Below are 27,712 nucleotides of genomic sequence, written 5' to 3'. Positions count from 1 at the left end.
TGGATGCCACGATTTGTAGGAGCAGTGGCGCCATCTGGTGGTCAGCGCAGTCACAGCATCACTCAGTGGTTTCTCCCAGTCAGTACTGAGCAGCGCACCTTGCACTGCCTCCTTTGTCTGCTCTGATCATTTTCACTCCAGGGTGCAGCAATTCCGCCTTTCTTTAATAACCAATCTCTGCATCCCGGAAGCTCAGATCTGAAGGCCAGGACTACACTTCCCACAATGCCTATGGGCTCAGCTGGCTGTGGAGGGAGGAGTCGTGGGAGCAGCCTTGTGTAGTGTGTTATGTGTGTCCGTTCATTCGCGTTTTCATGATGTATCTGCGTAGAATATTGATAGGTGGATCAGCCGCCGCCACAGCCGCCGCAGTCTTTGCAGCAGTAGCAGTAGGGAAAAACGGAGAAGACTCGACTTTGAGGGTGCCGGCAGCTTCAACCGGGCGGTGGGATCGAAACTGGGATCGGTGAGGCTGCTTTTACGCATGCGCAGTCCGCATTGGCTGCTTTTATACGGGACCTAAGCGGGCAGATGACTATAAGTGCCGGGTGTAGGAGGGTAACCTTTCTGTGTGGTGCCTCCATAAGTGTAGGAGGGCTGCCTGCACATGTAACCTCTGTGTGTGGTGCCACCATAAGTGCCAGGGGTAGGAGGGCTGCACATGTAACCTCTGTGTGTGGTGCCACCATAAGTGCCAGGGGTAGGAGGGCTGCACATGTGACCTCCCTGTCTGGTGCCACCATAAGTGCCAGGGGTAGGAGGGTTGCACATGTAACCTCTGTGTCTGGTGCCACCATAAGTGCCAGGGGTAGGAGGGCTGCACATGTGACCTCCCTGTCTGGTGCCACCATAAGTGCCAGGGGTAGGAGGGCTGCACATGTAACCTCTGTGTCTGGTGCCACCATAAGTGCCAGGGGTAGGAGGGCTGCACATGTGACCTCCCTGTGTGGTGCCACCATAAGTGCCAGGGGTAGGAGGGCTGCACATGTAACCTCCCTGTGTGGTGCCACCATAAGTGCCAGGGGTAGGAGGGTTGCACATGTAACCTCTGTGTCTGGTGCCACCATAAGTGCCAGGGGTAGGAGGGCTGCACATGTGACCTCCCTGTGTGGTGCCACCATAAGTGCCAGGGGTAGGAGGGCTGCACATGTAACCTCCCTGTGTGGTGCCACCATAAGTGCCAGGGGTAGGAGGGTTGCACATGTAACCTCTGTGTCTGGTGCCACCATAAGTGCCAGGGGTAGGAGGGCTGCACATGTGACCTCCCTGTGTGGTGCCACCATATGTGCCAGGGGTAGGAGGGCTGCACATGTGACCTCCCTGTGTGGTGCCACCATAAGTATCAGGCGTAGGAGGGCTGCACATGTAACCTCCCTGTGTGGTGCCACTATAAGTGCCAGGGGTAGGAGGGCTGCACATGTAACGAACCTCTCTGTGTCGGGTGCCACCATAAGTGCCAGGGGTAGGAGGGCTGCACATGTGACCTCCCTGTGTGGTGCCACCATAAGTGCCAGGGGTAGGAGGGCTGCACATGTAACCTCCCTGTGTGGTGTCACCATAAGTGCCAGGGGGGCTGCACATGTAACCTCCCTGTGTGGTGTCACCATAAGTGCCAGGGGTAGGAGGGCTGCACATGTAACCTCCCTGTGTGGTGCCACCATAAGTGCCAGGGGTAGGAGGGTTGCACATGTAACCTCTGTGTCTGGTGCCACCATAAGTGCCAGGGGTAGAAGGGTTGCACATGTAACCTCTGTGTCTGGTGCCACCATAAGTGCCAGGGGTAGGAGGGTTGCACATGTAACCTACCTGTGTGGTGCCACCATAAGTGCCAGGGGTAGGAGGGCTGCACATGTAACCTACCTGTGTGGTGTCACCATAAGTGCCAGGGGTAGGAGGGCTGCACATGTAACCTCTCTGTGTGGTGCCACCATAAGTGCCAGGGGTAGGAGGGCTGCACATGTAACCTCTCTGTGTGGTGCCACCATAAGTGCCAGGGGTAGGAGGGCTGCATATGTAACCATTGTGTGTGGTGCCACCATAAGTGCCAGGGGTAGGAGGGCTGCACCTGTGACCTCTCTGTGTTGTTCACCATAAGTGCCAGGGGTAGGAGGGCTGCACATGTAACCTCTCTGTGTGGTGCCACCATAAGTGCCAGGGGTAGGAGGGCTGCACATGTAACCTCCCTGTGTGGTGCCACCATAAGTGCCAGGGGTAGGAGGGTTGAACATGTAACCTCTGTGTCTGGTGCCACCATAAGTGCCAGGGGTAGAAGGGTTGCACATGTAACCTCTGTGTCTGGTGCCACCATAAGTGCCAGGGGTAGGAGGGTTGCACATGTAACCTACCTGTGTGGTGCCACCATAAGTGCCAGGGGTAGGAGGGCTGCACATGTAACCTACCTGTGTGGTGTCACCATAAGTGCCAGGGGTAGGAGGGCTGCACATGTAACCTCTCTGTGTGGTGCCACCATAAGTGCCAGGGGTAGGAGGGCTGCACATGTAACCTACCTGTGTGGTGTCACCATAAGTGCCAGGGGTAGGAGGGCTGCACATGTAACCTCTCTGTGTGGTGCCACCATAAGTGCCAGGGGTAGGAGGGCTGCATATGTAACCATTGTGTGTGGTGCCACCATAAGTGCCAGGGGTAGGAGGGCTGCACCTGTGACCTCTCTGTGTTGTTCACCATAAGTGCCAGGGGTAGGAGGGCTGCACATGTAACCTACCTGTGTGGTGTCACCATAAGTGCCAGGGGTAGGAGGGCTGCACATGTAACCTCTCTGTGTGGTGCCACCATAAGTGCCAGGGGTAGGAGGGCTGCACATGTAACCTACCTGTGTGGTGCCACCATAAGTGCCAGGGGTAGGAGGGCTGCATATGTAACCATTGTGTGTGGTGCCACCATAAGTGCCAGGGGTAGGAGGGCTGCATATGTAACCATTGTGTGTGGTGCCACCATAAGTGCCAGGGGTAGGAGGGCTGCATATGTAACCATTGTGTGTGGTGCCACTCGGCCTCAATGTTGGAACCACTCAGCATTACCCATTTCTCAACTAAAGATCCCTTAGTTTTAAAATGGGAATGCTAGGGTGCCCATGGAGTGGCAAACATTTTCTGGGATTTGCCCAATAAGGTGACATCCGGTCGTCTGTACGTGGCTCACTTTGTCAGTCATCAAAATATACAGATTCCGATACCCAGAATGTGGCTCTGGACTAGAATATGAAGATAGGATCAGAAGAATATACTGTAGGTAAAATACTATGGACAAACCATGCCAGTTTTACTCTGCCCTAGGGTATTGTGAAATAACCTGTTTTGTTAGTACATTAAGGGGAATCTATTTGCTGTAATCTAAGAGCAGCATGCTATAGGGGCAGAGACTATAATTCCAGCTATGTATTATTTCCTAAGCTGCTTGCTTCATTCCATTTTGTATGTTTAATAAGCAGGAGGTTATCTTACGTGCACTAGCTGTCCTGTCCATATTGTCCTCCTGCTCTGTATAACCCCGCCCCCACCACTGATTGGCAGCTTTCTATTCATACTGTGCATAGGTAGAAAGCTGCTAATCAGTGGTGTGGCAGGGGTTGTAGACATAGACAGCTCAGCTTTTTGAGCACTGCTAGATCTGTGGCAGTGAAAACAATGATTTATAAAATTGACAGCAAGCAGCCCAGAATGTGATACTTCGCTGAAATTAGAATCTCTGCCCCTACATCATGCTGTTCTCAGATGGAATAATGAAAACCAGGTAACTAATTCCCTGTTGTTCTTGGTGAAGTGTGTCTCAATGAAGCATGCCTGTATCTTTTTATGTCTCATAGTCGAGAGCCAATGTCTCTGGTGAATTTAAGCAAGATCAATGGTGATACGGGAGAGGAGGAGCTGAATCTGCACCTGAATAAGCACAAGGCAAAAGCCACTCGTCACATCTTCCTTATAAGACATTCACAATACAAATTGGAAGGCAAAACCGATGTGGACAGGGTTCTTACCTCCCTTGGTTAGTATCTTATTTATGGCTAAAATACACTTCTATCCCTATCTGCACATGGCTTTTACACTACATTTCTCATAAGTGATACATTGGATCTCCACAAAAAGGTAAAATTGTATTTGACGGACAAGCGACTGTAAGATGTGCTGACAACTAGTTCCCTTTAATGGCGCAGACAATGATTAAAGCCTGATACACACGCTTTGGGTTTTTTTCTGCGTTTTTGGGTGCAGTTTGGGTCACCATACTGCATGTGTGGCGCCCTGGGCAAGCCAGGTCGTCACAGGTACTGCAACAACACACCCCACACCCCGAGATAGGCACACCAGTCACACACAAATCCTTGTTGCCTCCCACTAGGGGGTGGAGCCAGGTGGTTGGCCCCACCCACTGAGGAGTTCACAGTCCTGGAGGCGGGAAAGGAAGTCAGTGAAGTGAGGGAGAGTGAAGGAGAAGGAGGAAAGTAGCAGTAGAGGAGCAGACTGACCGTGTCCGGGTACGTGGCCCGGGCACCGAGAGCAAGGTTGGCAGACGGTGGTGGCCGTCTGCAGGAGAGGCTGATTGACGCGGAACCGTAGGACCGGGGACGGGCGGTGGCCCGCCGGTACCGAACCGGGGAGCGAAGAGAAGCCAGCACAAACCGGCAGGGCCTGCGGACCCCGACCAGGCTTGGAGTCGCCGTTAAACTGGTCAAATCCGTTAGCGACCAGAACCTCCGGGGTTTCCTAGCAGCAAACACCCGACTGAAGGCAACCGTCCAAACCGAGAAAGAGAAATATAACTACCGCCACAGTTAGAATTACCAGGGCCAGAGCCTGCGGGCAAAAGGGGCTCCTCCGGCCCATATCCAAGCTGGGGAGCGGGTTACCAGTGAGAAGCCATCGGGACCGAAGATACACAACAGGTGCAGGGAAAGGCAGCCACCACCAACCTACCGGGAGTAACTACCGCAGCCGGCTGCGGGACCCGTCCATCCAGCAGTTTGTTTTACCGGAGACTCTGTGTCCATCATTGGCTGAGTGAGTACCACCATGCCGTCTGGCACCGCGCTGCCCCCGCGACCCTGCACCTCGCCAACCCTGCCTCCCCGTCCCACCTCACCGGGCCCCGGGACCACCAACCCCCTACCCACGGAGGGGAGAGAAACATCTCGGCTGCTCCCTGTCATCGCTCCCGGGATCCCCGTCCAGAGCAGCGGTGGTGTCCCAACCTCACCACAAACCGTGGGTGGCGTCACGGACCAACTCCCCAAACCCAAATCACCCCTTTCACTGCACGGGCGAGGAGCGCCGCTCGAGTCCCCGGATCCGGCCCACCGCTCGAGCCACCGAGCAGCAGCAGCGCCGGACCGGAGCGCCAGCGAGAGCCAGCGGCGGCGGCGTCATCCTCCCCGCCCGCGACACATGCATTTCCTTCCCCAGCAAAGTCTACGAGATTTCAGTTTTCCTGTGAGAACATTGCAGCTTTTTTTTTGCTTTTTTTTTTGGGGCTGTATCTTTGTGGTGACCACAAAGATGCTGCATTTTTGAGCCCTTTCAGGCACAAGTATTTAAAAATGTAAGAATGAATTACAATTTTGGCATATTGAAGATACCAAATCTGGAATGCATTTAACTTAATGTAGGTCTGTTGCTAGATTTCACAATGCAAACTGCACCCCTTATCAATTAGATTTCACAATACAAACTGCTCCCCTTATTAGATTTCTTAACATGTTAAAGGGGTTGTCCACTACTAGGACCACCCCTTCTTATTAAATATGTTTCCACCCGGTAAAATAATAAAGCCCATACTCACCTTCTTTCCTGGCACCCTTCCAGCAGTGTCTGGGCTCGCAGTGTCGGGGCTCACGTGGGATTATGACATCACGTGAGCCCTGCGTTCAATGCCAGCTTCTCTCCCTGCCTTCAGACCTAAAGGGCAATCAAGAGGAAGTGAACTCAGCCGTTGCATTCTCTTCCTGTTGATTAACTCGTTTGGTCCGAAGGCAGGGTGAGAGAAGCTGGCCCTGATTGGATGCGGTGCTCGCATGACGTCACAACACCACTTGAGCCTCGGCACTGCCAACAAGACACTGATGGAATTTTGCCGGTACGGGAGGTGAGAATAATCTTTATTATTTTAGCTGAGGGAAACATGTGGAATAGGAAGGGGTGGTCCTAGTACTGGAATAGGAAGGGGTGGTCCCAGTAGTGGGATAGGAAGGGGTGGTCCTAGTAGTGCAATAAGAAGGGGTGGTCCTAGTAGTGGAATAACAAGGGGTGGTCCTAGTAGTGGACAACCCCTTTAAGGCTGGTGTACTTACTTTGCAGATCCATGTCAGAATGGCTATATAATCTTTTCTGAAATATTCCCTGCCTAATAGTAAAGTGACTTTATCAGTCCAGCTCTATAGGCATTTTGAAATATATTTTCAAGTGCACCAGCCTCATCTGGTCCATGAGATGTGTATTAATGGATTTAGTTTTGTGTTCTGAAATATGGTGACAAATTGCATTTATCCTGATGGCCAGTAGCATGGCCTACGAGCAAGCAAACCAGTTGACCATATATCGCTTATCTTGTCTGCTGCAGGTCGTGAACAGGCCGAGCTGACTGGGCAACGGCTCGCAAATCTAGGCTTTAAATATAGTCAAATTGTTCATTCGTCTATGACAAGAGCCAGAGAAACAATGGAAATCATCAGCAAATACCTTCCAGGTAAGAGTAGCAGTGATTCTGTTATATAGCTTACGCTTCTGATGTAAGATGCGTTCCTTATAGTTTTTGCCATTACTACCTCTTGCTTTAGTACTTTCCACAGTGTGACTGCTCTAACTGTAAAGAACCCTTTCCTATTTAGCTGACAGAATCGCCTTTCCTTCACACATAATTAATGTCCCCTGGTCCTTTGTAGGGAATTTGAAAGGAATAAGTCCTATGTTAGTCTTTTTTTCAAAGCTAAACAAGCCCTTATAAAATTCTAGTTGCCTGCCTCTGAACTGACTGTAGCTTCTGAATATCCTTTTTAAAATGTCAAGTCCAAAACTGTATCCCATATTCTACATGTGGCCTTACAAGTGATTTATAGAGGGGTACCGCATTGGATCATGGATTTTATCTCTTTTTAATACAACCTACAATCTTGCTTGCTTTTGCTGCTGCTGCTTGACATTGAGTACTGCTGCTCAGCTTACTTGTATTCAGAATACCCAAATGCTTCTCCTGTTCTGTAGGCCCAAGTATACTTCCATTTAAAGATAATCTGTTAACATGCGTTTTGTACTACAAAATCATTTAACTTTTCACAGGGCTTAAGGAGACTTTTCAGAATCAGTAACTATAGCTCTATCTCTTCCTTTTATCTGGTTGTAAGCTCTGTAGAATTCAGTGTGATGTAGTAACTAGTCAAGTATATGTAAGTACAAACAGCATTTGCACTGCTCCCTCCTCTCAGTGCTGACATCAGTAATAGTGAATTTGAACTGAATGTCCACTGCTGCCCCCACCCATACTCCCTCCCACTTCTCAGCAGTGATAGTGAATGCATTGGGAGGTGGGTGGGGAACAGTGAATATGCGAATTGTAATTACATACACTGCACTAGGGTGCATGAGATACTGAATTCTATGGAACTTACAAGAAGATAACAGGATAATGTAAAGCTATAAAACTTACTGATCCTGAAATGTAACATAAGTATATTACTACAAATTCACCTGACAGATTCCCTTTAAAGTGTGCAGCTATAGGATTACTCTACATTTATCAACATTTAAACCTCATCTGCCATCTTATTCCCAAGTAGACATTTTTTCTGGATCATTTTGCGATATTCTACTGTTAAGCTTAGTTTTTATTATCCTATATGGTTTACACCTCCTTGATGAAGGCTTAGGCTGAAACACGTGTTGGTGTGGCTCAGCATTGGTGAACAATGGTGACAGGTGTGCACCCCTATTTTGGGAATTCTGGGAATGTTTGTCTTGCTTCTGTGCCATGTGAGCAGTTCTGTAATGCCTTTATACCATGTGGTGTTAAGCTTTTTTCCAAAAATGTTTATTGGCAAAGAAGAAAATAACACATAAAGGAATATGTAGATAAAAGTGTATCGCAGAAAAATATATTCAACTTACAAATAAATAATTCCAGATATCGAGAAATAGACTATCGCACTGAAAGAACATGAGCACATGTTACTCCAAGTGTTCTTAGAGATTGAATCAAAAAGGATAATAACGTTACTTTCTGAAACACCAAATTCAAATTTAATAAACATTGGAAAGAAAGAAGAATGTTAAGTAGAAGTGACAGAGAATTTCAGGTAGAAAAAAGACAGAGCAGAGAGAGAGAAGATAGGAGGAAGGGAAACGAAAAGGGGGATGAGGGGGGGAGGAAGGGGGGACTTGGGATCACCCTTGAAGCACAACCATTTTTTGGTGGACTACATACCACCTCTCATCAGGGACCAGGCATGGATTGAACGAAGGGTACCTAAGAGGAAAGGGTTACCTCAAAGTCGGCGGATTCCCTAAATAGTAACTGTGACGACATGGACACCCAATGCCTCTCATGGGTTAAAGTTTCTTAAAATTCAGCCAGACGTCATTGTTCTTCTGTGTGCTATCTCATGTTTGCTTAGCTATTGTTTCTCCAGACTCTTCCAGTAATCATTGTATTGTAGTTGTGTATTGCTAATGTGATTACCTTTCTAGCCATTATCTAGTCTGCGCATTCCAGACTACATGTATACCCTCAGTCTTTCTGTAGACATTATTTGGATGAACATTGTCCATGCAGCTTGAGATTCATCCAATGGGAGAGGCGATCTTGTCCAACCAATCGATGAGGATGCAGTGTATCCAAGTGGAAGGCTGTGGCTCTAAAAGGGATTTCTTTAAGCCACCAGGTTGTTGTTGATGGATGCTGATGAATCCAGTCTAAGCTCTTAGGAGCTGACTAGAGGATCAGGATACCCTGTGGCTTCAATCTAGGGACTCCGGTTCCGGTTGGAGACCATATCCACAGTCTAGGGATTTCGACCTCGGCTGCCAGGATTGTATCATCATACCAAGGACTACTTAAGGAAGAAATCCAGGTTGGGACAATTTGGTCACCTGGCTACAGACTTTGCAGACCTCACACAGCTTCCTAAATCTGGCGCTATTCCTTTCTCGGTGGGTGCCCGCCGAAAGCGGGGTGCTGCTGGATAGGAGTAAGCGGCCCTGGAATCCCTGAGGCAAGGACATTCTAAATCCCTGGTGAGCCACCGGAAGAGTGAGCCTCTGTTGCCTGTTACATGTGTGTTTTGCTGGTTATGTGTTATGTGCCGTTAATTGTTTGGGGATCCAATAAAGTCTAATTATTGTGGTTTCCTCACCCTGTGTTGTCTGAGTAGTGTTACGCCCACGGTTAAGGAGATCGGCGGTCAGTTGGAATGAGCCCTGAGCCACGCTGTCTTTCTAAAGGCGGCGGGTTTTAGTGGACGAGAGTACCCACTGAGCCCCGTGTCTCCACAGTAACCACGGTGTCCAAGAGCTGTAGAATTTGGTGAATTGGAGCTCAGAGTGGGAAGATAATTTCTCCATCCTACAGATGTGATCCATTTCCGCTAGCCACTCTAAAATCATCGAGGCTACACTTGACTTCCATTATCTCGGAATGATCGCTCTAGTCGCGGCAACAACATTACGGAGAAGACCCTGTTTGATCTCTTTAAAAGCCCCGGGAATCGTGGACAAGAGACCGATCTGCGGGGAGCATGTAGTTGTCAGACCTGTGATGAAATTATGAATTTGGAACACTTTACGTCAAAGATGCTGAATTGTCGGGCAGGTCCACCAGATATGCAACATAGATCCCTCCACAGTGCCACACCTCCAGCAGGTGTCCGGGACCGTCGGAAAGATTCTATGTAGCTCCTTCGGACACCTGTACCAAAGGGAGATGATCTTAAAGTTATTTTCTTGCCCTTTACAAGGCAAGGGAAGCCTATGGACACACACAAAATCTTTTGACCAATCCAAGTCAGCGAGAGTCCCCCCCCCCCCCCCCCCCCAGATCTCTCTCCCAAGATTTCACATACCAGACTAGGTCCGAATCTATTTGATCCACCAATATAGAATAAATCTGAGAGATTATGTGGGATGGGGGTTCATATTGGATCAAAAGGGATTTAAAGTTGGTACAGACCCTGGTCAGGTCAGAGGCTGAGCGAGTAGAGGAGATAAACGATTGCAACTGTACATACCTGAACCACTGGATTTGCTGATCAGGAAAGGCAGCTTGAAAATGTTGTATGGTTGGGAAGGAAGGCGTTCTCAACAGGGTATCACCAGCCCTGGGTCTCTGGGATGAAGACCAAAACATGAACTTGGTAACACCAACAGCCGGCGGAAAGTCGGGATTGTCAAAAAGAGGCGTCAGAGGGCCCCATACTTCAGACAAGTTAAAATGGGCGTTAGTTCTGTCCCAAATGAGAAGTAGGTCCCTTGTCAAAGGGGAATTCAAAATGCTCTTAGGTCTTTTGTGTTTTGTGGACCAGGGCAGAGAGGACAAGGTCTAGTCTTGAAGGCTAGCTTCAATGCCCACCCACTGCTTCATCTCAGTCCCATGAAACCAGTCCACTATTCTGGTGAGGATAGCCGAAGTATGGTATAAGCGAAAATCTGGGAGTCCCGTGCCTCCCTTTTTGTCTTTCGTCTCATCAAATATTTAAAAGCCAGTCGGGGTTTACCTTTTTTCCAAACAAAAGCTGTTGTGAGCCGTCGAAGTTGAGCAAAAAAAGAGTCTGGGTAAGGCGATAGGGACTGCTTGAAAAAGAAAAAGGAGTTTAGGGAGGACATCCATTTTTAAAACGTTGATCCGTCCAAACCAGGACAGAGACCGTAAACTGTAGGCTTGAGATCAGCCTCAATACGTTGTAGTAATGGTTTGTAATTTAAATTAAATAGTTGTGAAGGGTCTGGAGTCAGGTAAGTCCTTAGATATTTCAGAGCAGTGGCACACCATTTAAAAGGAAAGGCTTCTTGCAAAGAGGATTTACATTTAGCAGGAAGTGTGACATTTTAAGATTTCTAATTTGGAGGTATTAAACCTGAAGTTACTAACCCCAGCATACCGCTCGAACTCCTTCAGAATCGATGGGAGAGATGTTTTGGGGTCCGTGATGTAGAGGAGAAGGTCGTCGGCATATAGGGCCAGTTTATGAATGTTTTTCCCTTTGCAGATCCCTTCAATATCAGGGTTCTTCCTGATGGCTATAGCTAGATGTTCCATCACTAATGCATACAGGAGGGGAGACAGAGAACATCCTTGTCTCATCCAAGTACTGATATTGAATGAGTTGGAAAAAATTCCATTACAGTGAATCTTGGCTGTGGGGAGTGTGTAGAATGCTAAAACCTTTTCTCTAAAGCTCGGACCGAAACACGCTCGCTCAAGAACACGTCCAAGAAAGGGCCGACTGACCCTGTCAAAGGCCTTCTCCGTGTCTACCGTCAACACACAGGCAGGTGTTTTTAGCTTCAACATTTGGGAAATAACCAGAATCGATTTAATAGTGTTGTCTCTGGCCTCTCTGCCAGGTACGAAGCCTACCTGATCATTGTGAATCAGCAGAGGCAGAGAAGGGCCCAATCTGCCAGACAGGAGTTTAGCAAACAGCTTCACGTCCACATTAGAGATCTAGGGCGGTAGCTTGAGCAGAGCAAGGGGTCCTTGCCCGTCTTGGTGATAGTAGCAGAAAGTGATTGTTTCTGGAAGGGATGGTCTTTGGAGATGGAGTTGAAGACCTTAGTGGGGGGGGGAGGGAGAAGAGGACACTACTTGGGTGACCTCCTCTAGTGAAAACGGGGACTCCAGTGGTGTTTGAGCTTTTGCTATTTCTTATGGGGTATGTCTAATCCCTTGATAGATATGTTCATATAGTGTTTTACCTTGGGAGTACAATTGTTATACCCTTAGGAAATATACCCAATAGGTGCGTTACTATTTTTCATTAATAATCTAGCAAATATATACATTCTGCTGAGCTCTGTGGTGCTTGTGCACTCATTACTGGACCCTTGCATTTTAATATTTTAATAATTGAATTTTTGATTAATAAATATTATTCTATATAAATTTTCCTTGTTGGCTATTTTTCTTCTTTTGTGTTTTCATCCGTACTCAGCTCCTCATGCTGATGCTGCTCTTTCTGCACTTTAATAGTAGGAAGTATTGGGAGGGAGTTGTGATCTCGTGAGACTTCATCTGTTTCATTTGATCTCGGCTTTAGAGCCATAATACCTCTGTGTGCACAATATACACATCAGTTAGTTTCTTACTTTTGGAAGTCCACCTTAGGTGCGACTAATCCAATGCCAGCCGCCTTTGGTGGCAGCTTAACTCTTTAAAGAACAAAAGGATTTTATATGCCGAAATCTGGCAAGCCTGATGCTTCGTCTTTTCCAACCACCTGTCATTGGGGAAAAGTGAGAACAACCCCATACAAATTAGATCATCAACCATGGCAGAAATATTGGGGCTTATCTGACCGAGGCTACTGAGATTTTTGTTTATTATTATTTTGCTGTCAGCTCTGCCATATTACCTTGCCCATGGATCTCCCTACAATTTTAAATTGTATGATGCTTTATTTTAGGGTCAAAGTTAATTTCTGCACTCTCTAATGTATCTCTGTATAAATATTTCCTTCTTGTTTGTGCATTGTTCATTAGTTTGTCTAATTCACCTGAGTTTTAATTACTTAGTAACACTAATTCGACCTCAGTTCCTCTAATATTGGGGGTCAAGTAGACTTTATGTATCGAATGGCAGAAAAAAGTTAGCTTAAGGGTCCGCTCATACTAGCGTATAAAAAATCAGTATGATTTTTTTCCTCACTTGTCGTCTGTATGCAATGCGTTTTTTTTTTCTCTGAGGTGATTATTCATTTACAGAAGCTTTTGAGGACACTACAGCTTTTACAGTGTCCTATGCGACAGAATTGTAATGTATCCATAAAATCGGATCTGACTAGGATGGTCAGTGTGGCATCAGATTTTTCTTCTCGCACACGTGGACTTGAATAGGTGAGTCTCGTCCAATTTACACGGCCACTCCCCGCATTCTGCGATTTATATATTTTTTTATTTCCCTCCCTAGGCTAAGGGCTGAGAGAAAACGTGCAGATCTGCTCTGCCTCATTGAATAACTAATAATTGAGTCCGAGATCAATCACTTTTTTTTCTCACATTGCACTCGTTTGAGTTATACGCTAGTGTGAGCGTACCTTAAATTGAATCCATTCTCTATTTGTGCCATATGCTTTCTCTTGTCCTTTGCTTATTTCCTTTTTTTTTTTTTTTCTTTTCAACGTTTTTATCTGTTACTTTTGCTCTGTTCAACATCTACAGGTGTGCAAAAATCTAGCTCTGACTTACTTCGTGAGGGAGCTCCCATTAGGCCAGATCCCCCGGTCTGTCACTGGAAACCAGATGTTGAGGTGAGAAGTAATAGAGGATGTGTCATAAGTATTGGAGTACGCCGAGTGTTTTGTATGTTTTACATTTCTGGTGTGAGTCAAAAATTTGTTGCTACATTTTGTGATTGGGTCTCACGTACAAGGTAATACATTACTGTGGAATAGCAGGGATCCTATTGTATGGTGCTTATCGGGAAGCTGTATGCTAGAGATATTCTCCCATAGAAGCAATTTCATATGCATTGAGTAAGTGTGGTATTATGATTCTGTACAATACTATGGCTGTTTGGAGCTGTAGAATATGTCTATTACAATATGGCCACTGACCATGTTGATGTCTCCAGCAGTATTATGAGGATGGACCTCGAATTGAGGCTGCATTCAGGAATTACATTCACCGAGCAGAACCAAAACAAGAAGAGGATACTTATGAGATCATTATTTGCCACGCTAATGTCATACGCTACATTGTATGCAGGTAATGCAACATCGTTCATTGTGTGTGTGTGTGTGTGTGTGTGAGATATATATATATATAATATATATCTTAGTGCAGAACAAAAGTTTGGACACACCAACAGTTTTCTTAATTTTCATGACTCTGAAAATTGTAGATTCACATTGAAGTCATCAAAACTATGAATTAACACATGTGGAATGAAATACTTAACAAAAAAGTGTGAAACAACTGAAAATATGTCTTATATTCTAGGTTCTTCAAAGTAGCCACCTTTTTGCTTTGATTACTGCTTTGCACACTCTTGGCATTCTCTTTATGAGCTTCAAGAGGTAGTCACCGGAAATGGTCTTCCAATAGTCTTGGAGTTCCCAGAGATGCTTAGCACTTGTTGGCCCTTTTTACCTTCACTCTGCGGTCCAGCTCACCTCAAACCATCTCGATTGGGTTCAGGTCTGGTGTCTGTGGAGGCCAGGTCATCTGGCGTAGCACCCAACACTCTCCTTCTTAGTCAAATAGCCCTTACACAGCCTGGAGGTGTGTTTGGGGTCATTGCCCTGTTGAAAAATAAATGATGGTCCAACTAAACGCAAAGAGGATGGAATAGCATGCCGCTGCAAGATGCTGTGGTAGCCATGCTGGTTCAGTATGCCTTCACTTTTGAATAAATCCCCAACAGTGTCACCAGCAAAGCACCCCCATACAATCACACCTCTTCCTCCATGCTTCACGGTGGGAACCAGGCATGTAGAGTCCATCCGTTCACCTTTTCTGCGTCGCATAAAGGTAAGATGGTTGGATCAAAAGATCTCAAATCTGGACTCATCAGACCAAAGCACAGATTTCCACTGGTCTAATGTCCATTCCTCGTGTTCTTTAGCCCAAACAAGTCTCTTCTGCTTGTTGCCTGTCCTTAGCTTTGGTTTCATATCAGCTATTTTACCATGAAGGCCTGCTGCACAAGTCTCCTCTTAACAATTGTTCTAGAGATGTGTCTGCTGCTAGAACTCTGTGTGGCATTGACCTGGTCTCTAATCTGAGCTGCTGTTACAATGCGATTTCCGAGGCTGGTGACTCAGATAAACTTATCCTCCACAGCATAGGTAACCCATGGTCTTCCTTTCCTGAGGCGGTCCTCATGTGAGCCAGTTTCTTTGTAGCATTTGATGGTTTTTGCCACTGCACTTGGAGACACTTTCAAAGTTTTCCCAATTTTTCAGACTGACTGACCTTCATTTCTTAAAGTAATGATGGCCACTCTTTTTTTTTTTTTTTTTTTTTTTTTTTAGCTGCTTTTTTCTTGCCTTAATACAAATTCTAACAGTCTATTCAGTAGGACTATCAGCCGTGTATCCACCAGACTTCTGCACAACACAACTGATGGTCCTAACCCCATTTATAAGGCATGAAATCCCACTTATTAAACCTGACAGGGCACACCTGTGAAGTGAAAACCATTTTCGGTGACTACCTCTTGAAGCTCATCAAGAGAATGCCAAGAGTGTGCAAATCAGTAATCAAAGCAAAAGGTGGCTACTTTCAAGAACTTAGAATATAAGACATATTTTCAGTTGTTTCACACTTTTTTGTTAAGTATCTCATTCCACATGTGTTAATTCATAGTTTTGATGCCTTCAATGTGAATCTACAATTTTCAGAGTCATGAAAATAAAGAAAACTCTTTGAGGTGTGTCCAAACGTTTGGTCTTTACTGTGTGTGTGTGTGTGTGTGTGTGTGTGTGTGTGTGTGTGTGTAATATACCGTATTTTTCGGACTATAAGACGCACCGGACCATAAGACGCCCCCTGGTTTTAGAGGAGGAAAATGGGAAAATAAAAATGTATGCAAAAAATGTGGTCATGACACACTGTTATGGGGCGAGGATCTTCTGCTGACACTATTATGGGGGTAATGTCCCCAAATTCTCTGCTAAGGTACCCCAGCCTGGTAATGATCCTCCTGCCTTGTATATGTACCCCACCTTGGTATATGCCCCCATCCTGCTATATGCCCCCATCCTGCTATTTGCCCCCATCCTGCTATATATTCCCATCTTGCCATATATTCTCATCCTGCTATATACCCCCATCCATCCATCCTGCTATATACTCCATCCATCCTGATATACCCCATCCATCCTGCTATATACACCCATCCTGATAAATAACCCCATCCTGGTATATGGCATGTATTCTGTATCACACACATAAAAAAAAAAACGTTTATACTCACCTTTCCTCGCTCCATGCAGCTTTGTTTCTCCCCCTGTCTGTGGCGGCAGCAGCGCCGCTGGAGTGTGAAGCCGTCACCAGTCACTTCCCTTCAGCACCGCAATGTCCTCCCGTCTGCCGGTCAGCTGACCTGCGTGACTAGCGGCGCGCACAGCGATGACGTCATCGCTGTGCTCACCGCTGTCTACACTGATCTGACCGGCAGACGGGAGGACATCGCAAAGCTGCAGGGGAACGGTGAGTATGCTGTACTGATTCACTGCCCCCCGCGCTGCTGCTGCTGCTGCTGATGATGCTGCTGCTGCGCGGGGCAGTGAATACAGCCGCACATGATCACTCCAGGCTGTAGTTGCCAGGGGTGATCATGCGGTCGGCTGTTTAATATGCGCGCACCCCCCGCCCATCATCCCGCCCACCTGTCGGCGCCGGATTCAGCGCTGAGGGATGATGGGCGTGCATATGTAATTAGCGGGCCCACATAGTCACGGTAGGCGGTGCCACAGCCTGCTCGTGCCGCCGATGACCCGCAGCACCCTCATTTCCCGGCCGCAGCCCTATAGTCAGACCATAAGACGCACCCCCCACTTTCCCCCAACATTTGGGAATAAAAAAAGTGCATCTTATGGTCCAAAAAAAACACGGTGTGTGTATATGTATGTATGTATGTATGTGTGTGTGTGTATGTGTATGTGTATGTGTATATATAATATATATATATAATATATATATATATATATATATATATATATATATATATATATATATATATATATATATATATATATATATATATATATATATATATATATCTCTCTCTCTATCTCTATCGGGTAGTTTTCACAAGAAAAGTCTTAACCATTGTGTACATACTGTAGGTCTTTGAAATACTTTCTACATACGTTTTTTTGTGTTTTTAAGAGCTCAGGTAGCATGTGTCAGACACAGTCTGCATGATTTTAGCCATATGTTTAACCCTGAATTACTAAGGTATTAAATTATGCTTTTCTCAGAAATACCAATCGGGAACGGAGCCGCACGGGAGACTAGTTGATACACTGATAGCAACACCACAGAAGAAATGCTAGCACAGGCTTCCAGTATCTGTTGTTTCAGATGCTGCACATCTTGTATCTTCACAGCATAGGCAATTGCCTTCAGATGACCCCAAAGATAAAACTCTATGGGAGTCAGATCGGGAGACCTTGGTGGACATTCAACTGGCCCACGATGACCAATCCACTTTTCAGGACACTGTTCATGTAGGAATGTTCGGACCTGTGGTGGTGCACCATCACATTATGGGTGTCAGGTCTGAGCAATCCCACATGAACAGTGTGCTGGAAAGTGAATTGGTTATCGTGGGCCAATTCATTGAGGGGTGTACTTTGCAAAATGGGGTCACTTATGGCGGATCTGCTTTTATAGCAGGTCAGTGGCATCCACCACTGACTTGGCACCCTCAGATCATTAAAACTAAATATGAACTCCAAAGTGGTGCTCTTCCCCTTCTGACCTTTGCATTTTGCCTCAGAAGTAGCTTTTGACCACATATGGGGTATTGGCAAACTCATTGTGTAACAAATTGTGTTGTCTATTTTCTCCTATTACCCTTTTTGAAAATTAAAACTTTGGGGCCAAAGCAATTTTTTAAAAAATTAAAAAGTTAATTTATTTTCACATCCAAATGTTAATTCCATGAATCACTCCAAGATGAGTTCCTTGAGTTTTCCCATGTCAGGGGCATTTTCAAATTTGACACGGAGTTTGCAATCTATTCAAGCCAAAATGGTGCTCCATTCCTTCCCAGCCATACCCTGCACCAAAACAGTAGTTTTCCATTACAAATGGTGTATCTGTATACTCAGAGGAGAAAATGCACCATACAGTTTGTTGAGCAATAAATACAAAATTTGTTGCTAAAACAACATTTTTGTGCGAAATTTTTTTTTTTTTTTAATTTTCATGGCTCAACATCATAAAATACTGTGAAGGCTCAAGATGCTCACGACACATCAAGATAAGTTGCTTTGAGGGTGTAGATAACAAAATGGGGTCAGTTGTGGGGGGTTTCCACTTTTTAGGCAGATCAGGGGTTCTCAAAATGCGACATGGCGTGCGCTAATGATTCCAGACAATTTTTCACTCCAAAAGTCAAATGGCGCGCCTTCGCTTCTGAGCCCTGCTGTGTGCCCAAATAATAGTTTTCCACTAAATAAGTAGTATCAATATACTCGGGAGAAATTGCACATCAATTTGTACAGTGCATTTTCTCCTTTTACTCATGAAAGTTTTTTTAAAAAAATTGTGTTACAGCAACATTTATGTGGTAAAAAATATATTTTTTCATTTTCATGGCTTAATGTTATAAAATACTCTGAGGCATCTATGGGTTCAAATTGCTCACCACACCTCCAGATAAACGTCTATGTGGATGTAGTTTTTAAAATGGGGTTACTTGGGGGGGGTTCCACTATTTTGGCACATCAGGGGCTCTGTAAACACGACATGGTGTCCACTGTAATATTCCAGACAATTTTGATCTCCAAAAGTCAAATGGCGCTCATTCCTTTCCAATCCCTGCTATAAGCCCAAACAGTAGTTATTCACTACATATGGGTATCCGTGTACTCAGGAGAAATTGAACATCTTATTGTGTGGTGTAATATCTGCTGTTACCCCTGTGAAAATGCAAAATGGGGGAGCTAAAGCAACATTTTTGTAGGAAAAAGTAAAATTTTCACTTTTTCCTTCCAGATTGTATTTTCTGTCACATAGGCCTCTGAGTCACTTCAAATGTGATGTGGTCCCTAAAAAATGGTTGTGTTAGACTTAAAAGTCCCAGCAAATTGTCATTTTTCTAACTTGCTAATAATAAATAAAATGGTATGTAGACATGTGGTAAATGTAATTTATTAACTATTTTTTTGTCAAAACTCTCTTGTTTAAGGACATAAAAATTAAAAGTTTGAAAATTACAAAATTTTGAAAATGTTGATAATTTTAATATTTCTATAGCGCCCACATATTTCGCAGCGCGTTACAATTCAGAGGGTACATGTACAGACAATGAGACAATAAAAAATAACAAAATTCAGATACCAAGAGGAGTGTGGGCCCTGCTCGTAAGCTTACAGTCCTTACAGAGGAAATAGAGGAGGCACAAAATGTGAATGGGGGGGAGAAAAGCTTGTCATATATGGTCCAGCCATCGATCTAATAGGGGATTCAAAACCAGCTGCGTGGACCGGTCGCCAGCCAGAATTTTTTACAGTTCCGTCACAGGACATTGACTCCAGTTTCCTCCCATTCGTTCCTCATTTGTTTTGTTGTTCATTTGCTGTTTTGGAGACCTATTTCTTTGTTTCCTGTCTTGACGCTTTGATGTTTTCCTTGGTCTGCCAGTATGTTTGCCTTAACAACCTTCCCATGTTGTTTGTATTTGGTCCAGATTTTAAACACAGCTGACTGTGAACAACCAACATCTTTTGCAACATTGCATGATGATTTACCCTCTTTTAAGACTTTGATAATCCTCTCCTTTATTTCAATTGACATCTCATGTTGGAGCCATGATTCATGTCAGTCCACTTGGTGCATCAGCTCTCAAAGGTGTGATCACTCGTTTTTAGATGCAGACTAACAAGCAGATCTTATTTGATGCAGGTGTTTGGAGAATGAAAATTTACAGGGTGATTCCATTATTTTTACCTCAGAATTAAGTGATTCCATAATTTTTCCCCCTGTTTGGTTTTGAAAATTAACCATTACTGGCTAGCACATTGTTTTCATGATTTTTTTTTTTTCTTTTTTAGTGTTTCTTAGGCCTCCTTCACACGTCCGTGTCTTTGGTACGTGTTTGGTCAGTTTCCTCACGTGCCGGAGACACGGGCACACGTAGACCCATTAAAATCAATGCGTCTGCGCTCACGTGCGTGTTTTGCCATGGACCTTGTGTCCGTGTGGAGCATACGTGTGCCCGTGTGCTCCACGCATAGACATGTCCATTTTACTCCGGCATCACGGGTGTCACACGGACCGCACGGATGTGATCCGTGTGACACGCACCTGAGAAAACACATGTGCCTATGAAACAAAAAGAACTTCTATACTCCCCTTGTCCAGCGCTACTGTCTTTACCGCTGCTGTCACTTGCTTCTGACCCCCGCTCATTATGCTCATTGCATATTCACTCCACTGTGGGCCGGAAGCAGCAGCGGGGAGTGGGCAGGGTCGGAGACCGTAGATCAGCACCACGGACAGGAACGCCAGGGACAGATGAGCAGAAAGTTCCCGTTCTCTGTGTGTTATCACAGATAGAACACACGTGTGCCATAAACACAGCACACGGAGGGCAATACACACCTTTGACATGTCCGTGAAAAACGTGTGATTTTCACGGACATGTGAAAGAGGCCTTCAAGTCAGAAAGTTGACATTTGAATTGACTTTAGTTTTGTGCCATTTCTGTGATCTGCTTTTTTTTTATTAAACAAAAGTAAACATCTGAATGAACATCCTCAGAGCCAAGCGAGTTTATAATTTTTGCCAGAGATTGTAGCAGCGCTTCTTTAAAACCCTGCCTGGGACCGCGCTTCAAAGGAGACGCTGATTTTGACTATATGCAGCAATACTGTGGCTTTGCTGTATGTATCAAAAACGATTAGACAATTGCAGCTTCAAGTACTTTAATGAAACTATTAAAAACAGTAAAAAGTTAACAAAAAACATGTTTTAAAAAAATATGAAAAAAATTAAAACAGCTTGAAATTACCCTCCTTTTGCCTCATTAAAAAAAATAAAGCTGATTAAAAAAAAACAACAAAAAAACATGGTATAGCTGCATTTAGAAAAGTTCAGTTTAGCAGAATATGCAACTTAAAAGCAATTCCCAAAGAAAACATGCAAGAATTGTGATAAACTGAATGGTGTCATTCAAAAATGCAACTCGTCACACAAACGAAGTCTCCATATGTCTGTGTGGGCAGAAAAATAAAGATTTGGTTCTGGGAAGAAAAAACCCAAAGTTGGTCCTTCATGAATGGGTTAAAGTACCTCTCCAGCGGAGCAATAAAAATAAAATTGCTGGAGTGGGGCTTTAAATTTTCCAGCTGTATGATGTGGAAATTTAAGTATTCGCTTAAGTTCACACACTAAAAAATTCACTAATTACGTAAATTGTTACATGCATTTTTGACGCAGCAGTTTTTGACTTTTTGGTGTGTTACCGTATATTTTAAGTAGACAAGTCTGCTTTTATTATTATATTTATTTATTTATTTTTTTTCAATAATCCTTTCATCTCGAGCCATGGTGACTTGATGGATGAACAATCTTGTGCAAGCCTAGATGGGTCCACCAGTGTCTTCTCCGCATTTATCAGGTGTCTAGCCATACTTCCTGGTATTTGGCTTTGACAAACCTTTACGGATACATTAATGTGCAGATTACATGTGATTTTTAGTGCGTTTCCACAGCGGAAAGGCACTTAAATTGTATGTTTTGTACCTGCAAATGTTCGGCATCTGATGAAATTCTATGGGGATAATCCACGCATAAAACTCAAGGTATCTGCAATTGAAAAAAGACATGTTGTTGATTTTAAACATACACCGCAGGTCAATGTATGCCCCAAAAAAACAAATGGTGGTCATGATGTAACTATAAATCCTATCCACTTTACTGGAACTGTGAGAGGATTGATGTGCTGCACTTGTCCTGTTTTTGTTTCTGCACAGGGCCTTACAGCTGCCCCCTGAAGCTTGGCTCCGCATGTCACTTAACAATGGCAGCATTACCTATTTGGTGGTCCGTCCCAGTGGTAATGTCTCTTTGAGGATGCTTGGTGACTCTGGCTTTATGCCTCCGGATAAACTCAGCCGAACATAAGGATGACATCTTGGTGTGTGACCCAGCTTCTCACTGCCTACCCTGAAGATACCGGGATGAGCTCTAATGCTGCATTACTGATAACCAGCAACCTACTCTCTGTGCCTTCATCAAAGTTTCACAAATATTATAATGATTTTTGTTTGGGGGGGGATACCCATCCTGCAATTGGAAGACATGATAATGGCACATCGGGTAGATATTCGATGCCTAGAATTTTGGGTTTTAAGGTTTCTTTTATTTCATTATTCCGGCTCCAGGTCTATCTGTAAACCAGTAAGTAATGGATTGACGATTATAAAGAAAATTCCTGTTTTTAACACGAAATGTGCATGGTTTTTGTAATTGAACTTACTGATTTTATTCCACGATATTTTTTGTATGTAAAGAAGGTTGCGGTTTGTATAATGCTTTTATCAAAAATGCAAAAAAATACTGTGTGAACAAAGCACAGGCATCACATTGCCATATGTAAACCAAGCATTTGAGTACTAAACTAAACAAATAATGGTTTTACTTTTACAAATACACCATGTTTGATATTTGTTTTTGGATATACGAATGAGGTCTTGTGTTACACATCTGTAATAAGGCACTCCTGGGCATCCCGCCATGAGCTCACATCTTCATTTCGTAAGATAAAACACATGATCGCATCTCGCAAGGATAAGGAGACCTAATGCAGGAGTGAATCCAAGAAAATATTCCAGCACGGTCCTTCAAGGAATAATAATAAAATATCTTTCTTTATTGCAATTCTTAAAGTTCATTAAATTTGTTGAACCAGGAGGAAAGACTGCAGCAGTCGGTGAGCTGAATCTTTATATTTAATGCAGGAGTGAGTACATGCCAGGCACACTGAGATTAGTGAATTCATGTACTTCACTATTGCTATACACAAAAAAACTTGATGCACTTGGTTAACATTTTTTACTTAAGTGTAAAAGCCATCCAACCACAACAAGGTGTCCTCACATAAATGGTCCCTAAAGGCCATGTCTCACTAAGCGACTTCGCTAGCGACATCGCTGCTGAGTCCCAGGTTTTGTGACGTAACAGCGATCTTGCTAGCGATGTCGCTGTGTGTGACATCCAGCAATGACCTGGCCCCTGCTGTGAGGTCGCCGGTTGTTGCTGAATTTTCTGGACCATTGTTTTTCGTTGCTCTCCCGCTGTGAAGCACACATCGCTGTGTTTGACAGCGAGAGAGCAACGATCTGAATGTGCAGGGAGCCGGCTTCTGCCGACGCTGGTAACCAAGGTACACATCGGGTAACAAAGCAAAGCGCTTTGCTTAGTAACCCGATGTGTACTATGGTTACCAAACACAGCTACGTTACACAGGTCGCTGGTGGCTGATCTCTGATCGCTGTGGAGATCTGCCTGATTGACAGCTCACCAGCGACCATGTAGCGACGCTCCAGCGATCCATGCCAGGTCAGATCGCTGGTGGGATCACTTTAGCGTCGCTAAGTGTGACAGTACCTTAACTCTGTGACCAACCAGACAGGTCACAAATGATATGAGGAAGAGCGTAACCAGGTTTAGATTGTAATAGAAAGATTTCTGGCAAAGAATAGTGGATAAGAGTTTTCAGCCTGGGAAGGCTACCGCACCCCCTCCGTCAGAATACAAAGAGCAAGCAAACATGAATGAGTGGTTCTGGAATACCCCTTTAACTAAAGGTACCGTCACACTAAACAACTTACCAGCGATCCCAACAACGATACAATCTGATAGGGATCGCTGGTAAGTTGCTAGGAGGTCGCTGGTGAAATGTCACAGTCAGACCTAAGCGACGCTCCAGCGATCCCACCAGCAACCTGACCTGGCAGGGATCGCTGGAGCGTCGCTACACAGGTTGCTGGTGAGCTGTCAAACAGGCAGATCTCACCAGCAACCAGTGACCAGCCCCCAGCCAGCAGCACGCGTGGAAGCGATGGTGCGCCTAGTAACTAAGGTAAATATCGGGTAACCAACCCGATATATACCTTGGTAACCAGCACACACCGCATAGCGCTGGCTCCCTGCACTCCTAGTCAGAGTACACATCGGGTTAATTACCCGATGTGTAGTCTGGCTATGTGTGCAGGGAGCCGGCACTGGCAGCGTGAGAGCGGGGACGCTGGTAACAAAGGTAAATATCGGGTAACCAAGGAAAGGGCTTCTTGGTTACCCGATGTTTACCGTAGTTACCAGCGTCTGCAGAAGCCGGCTCCCTGCACATTCAGTTGTTGCTGTCTCGCTGTCACACACAGCGATGTGTGCTTCACAGCGGGAGAGCAACAACTAAAAAACGGTCCAGGACATTCAGCAACAACCAGCGACTTCACAGCAGGGGCCAAGTTGTTGCTGGATGTCACACACAGCGACATCGCTAGCAAGGTCGCTGCTACGTCACAAAAGTTGTGCTTCAGCAGCGATGTTGCTAGCGATGTTGCTTAGGGTGACTGTACCTGAAGGCTGTATTTACACTATGTAAACAGTCCCTACTGACACCGTAAATGAGATTAAATACAAATAAAAACAGAGGTCTTCCCTAAAGGCTTTACTACTTGGATGACTCCTTTTACTATTGATATTTTAGATGTCATAAATGATGGCACCTGCACATCCACCCCCGTATCCTGCTTTAATTTCTGTTTAGCTACATTAGGAATATAGGTTAACATGGGTACAAAATGAGAACTTCATCAGACTGGCTGACAGTAGTAATAATTAGGGATGAGCAAACCTGAACGGTAAGGTTTGGGGCTTGTATCAAATGTCCGGGGCTCGAACTTGAACACAGACTTTTTTTTTAAAAAGTGGGTTTGGTGCAATTTGTATGCTAATAAAGTTTGTTGAAAGGCTGAAGCGCAGCAAATCAACAAGTTTTTCTGCATGGGGAAGATGCCCGAATGCTGCTGTGGAGAAAAAAAAATAAAAACACATTACAAAAAAAAAATTATGGGATATCCGTTATTTTTGATGACCAGCCAACGTAAAGCAGACAGCTGGGGAATGGTAATATTAGGCTGGGAAGGCCAATGGTTATTTGGCCTTTCCCAGCCTAAAAAAATAGCATCTGGCAGCCACCTCAGAAGTGGCGCATCCATAAGATGTGCCAATTTTGGAGCTTTGTCTGGCTCTTACCGATTGCCCTGATGTAGTGGCAATCAGGGTAATATTTTTTGGGTTGATGTTAGCCGTGAATTGACAGCTGGCATCAAGCCCAGGGGTTTGTAATGGAGAGGTGACTATCAGAGACACCCACTAACCCCAATTACCGCCAAAAAATATTACCCTGATTGCCACCACATCACTGCAATCTGGAAGAGCCGGGTAAAGTGCCAGAATTGGCGCATCAAATGCTATTTTTAAGCTGGGAAGGGCTAAATAACCATGGGACTGTCCAGCCTGATAATACTATCCCCAAAGTCTCTGCTTTATGTTGGCTGGTTATCAAAAATAAGGAAGACGCCATGCTGTTTTTTTTAAAAAATTATATATAAATAAATAAAAAAAAAAACCGGAATGGGTCTCCTTTATTTTTGATAACCTACCCACATTTATTTGAAGGGCAATTGTCCTGCTTGTTCTCCCCATTCACTTTGCTTCCTTTTTCAGCTCTCTAGTTTTTACTACAACCATTTTACAGCACCAAAGTTCTGGTCTCCATTGACTTATACGGAGTCCGAGGCTAACTGCAGGTCCCAATCCGGACTAAAGTCCAGCCTAACCCAGTGGACCCGAACTTCCATGGGTCTGCTCATCCCTAATCATAATTTGACTCTACATAGGAGTCTTGTGCCAAGATGGGTATATGTGAGCCTAATAAAAGTAAGAGACATTTTGAATTTTAATTAAGGAAACACAACCTTTACCATTATGTGAGAGACATCACATTCATTTGTGACATTGTAGCTGCAATTATTTTGCCATGATTTGTAAGTGTTTTTTTATTTTATTTAATTAAAAGCTGTGTTTGTATATTTTATCATGTTTTGATTTATTGCACTATTGTAACAAATGAAGCATTTTGCAATTTTCCACTATGTGCATGTTCAGCATATGTGCCAGCCACATACAGACGATTTGAAAAACCACATTCTCCCAATGGAGGCAAAAAAAAAAAATCCTCCCACTTTCCGACACCGCTCTGGTTCTCTTCTTTCCCACCCAACCTGAAAACAAACTTACGAGCTTACATAGAGCTGTGTATATGAATTGGAAGTCACTTTCTCATTACAAGTCTATGAAGCCACAGTCAAAGGCTTAAACTAATGGAATTAGCTTGCCCTGCACAATGGACCCTGTTTGAGCCAGCAAAGCTGAAGAGGAATCGGATGTGACCAGAAAGTGGTGCGAAAATAGAATCAGTAAGCATTTTAATGCACTTACACATTACTAGGCCTCCTTCACACATCTGTTTAAAAATATGTAAAGTGTGGCACGGTCTGTTTTGTCCGTCAGTGTTTTTATTTTTAATCACCTATTTGTTTGTATATTTTTAAAAATGTGCCATCCATGTTTTTTCAATATGGATATTGAGAATAAAATTACAAAGCTTCTCCTATACTTTTAATGTGAAACACATACAGCACACAAATGCTGTACGTATTTACACAGATCTATAAACTTATATTGGCCCATGTCATTTGTGATGCCAGAAAAAACAAACATGTCTCCGTGTGGGTTACACTGATACATGGTGCGTCTTAAAACAGACATGTGAGCAACACCATAGGTTATAATGGCTACGTGTGGTAGCTATGAAAAGAGTATCACATGTAGGGCTATCTCACGTATTGGAAACTAATGCACGAATCGGGCCTTACATAGGTAAGTAGAAGGAATTTTGAGATTAAAATATTTAACCTTTTATTAAATGACAATATGCATTAAAACGGCGGCCGTTCAGGATCCTTTTTCCCTCATCATAGTTTTAAAATGGTGATGAGAAATAAGTGAATAGTGCCACTCTGCGAGTGAAAATCCTGCTGGTGACTGCTGTACATAATAGCTGACACTCTGCGTCATCAGCCCCGACTGGTTTTGGAACCAATCGGGGCCTTGAATACTGCTGTCAATCGCAGCATCTAAGTGGTTAAAAGGACCCTCTTGGACACCATCGGACCCCCGCGATCGTGATCGCAGGTGCCGATGCCTGCCATGGTCATCTGATGACCCCAGGGTACTGTGGGCTGTTAGATCCTGCTATAAGCAGGGTCTAACAGACTGTGTCCGTGAGTTACTTACAGCTCTCAGGCACTGCAGTACATAATTTTTTTATTTTTTTTTTTACATAAAATGTGAAAATAAAAAACAAACTCAAAAATCACAAAAACCCATATCTCCACTAAAATCACAATGTGTGTGTTAAAACAAAAATAAAGTACACAATTGGTATTGCCGTGGCAGGAACTACCCAATCTATAAAACTGTAACGTTATTTATTCCGTTTGGCGAACACCTAAAATAACATGCCAAACATTTCTCTTTTTCACCATGTAGTATTAGTGATAAGATTAGTTCATTCTTCGGGACACAATGATTTTACTACTATCACGAGCTAAAAATGCTTTTTTCTTGTTCAAATCAAAGTTTATTAGAATAGAAGAAGATAATCAAACAATTGCACAGCGCGCAGGCAGAGGGTATATATCCAAGCTAGCTGCTAAAAACACAACAGTTCTTTGACTACACCTGCGCCA

The 27,712-nt window shown here is 44.4% G+C and overlaps 1 protein-coding gene across 2 annotated transcripts; it reads left to right on the top strand.

The window, feature by feature from the left end:
• Positions 1-215: 215 nt before the first annotated feature.
• Positions 216-25,993, top strand: PGAM5 (PGAM family member 5, mitochondrial serine/threonine protein phosphatase). 2 transcript variants are annotated; one of them, XM_075320924.1, is made up of 6 exons: positions 216-466; positions 3,824-4,002; positions 6,571-6,696; positions 13,374-13,462; positions 13,786-13,919; positions 21,866-25,993. In XM_075320924.1, the coding sequence occupies exons 1-6, from the start codon at positions 315-317 to the stop codon at positions 22,014-22,016; spliced, it is 831 nt and encodes a 276-aa protein (XP_075177039.1). In that variant the 5' UTR covers positions 216-314; the 3' UTR covers positions 22,017-25,993. The 2 variants fall into 2 exon arrangements, with proteins under 2 accessions (XP_075177039.1, XP_075177047.1); XM_075320932.1 differs by having other exon boundaries at positions 217-466; positions 13,789-13,919.
• Positions 25,994-27,712: the final 1,719 nt, after the last annotated feature.

This window comes from Anomaloglossus baeobatrachus, chromosome 1, assembly GCF_048569485.1.
Source record: "Anomaloglossus baeobatrachus isolate aAnoBae1 chromosome 1, aAnoBae1.hap1, whole genome shotgun sequence".
NCBI classification, from domain to species: domain Eukaryota; kingdom Metazoa; phylum Chordata; class Amphibia; order Anura; family Aromobatidae; genus Anomaloglossus; species Anomaloglossus baeobatrachus.
This window is presented reverse-complemented; position numbering and strand designations above follow the sequence as displayed.

Bases quoted from the DNA above. Each gene is read 5' to 3' on its own strand.
- PGAM5 (XM_075320924.1), top strand. From the start codon at position 315: ATGATGTATCTGCGTAGAATATTGATAGGTGGATCAGCCGCCGCCACA. The intron at 467-3,823 runs GTGAGGCTGCTT...TATGTCTCATAG, and splicing joins TGGGATCGAAACTGGGATCG to TCGAGAGCCAATGTCTCTGG. The intron at 4,003-6,570 runs GTTAGTATCTTA...TGTCTGCTGCAG, and splicing joins CAGGGTTCTTACCTCCCTTG to GTCGTGAACAGGCCGAGCTG.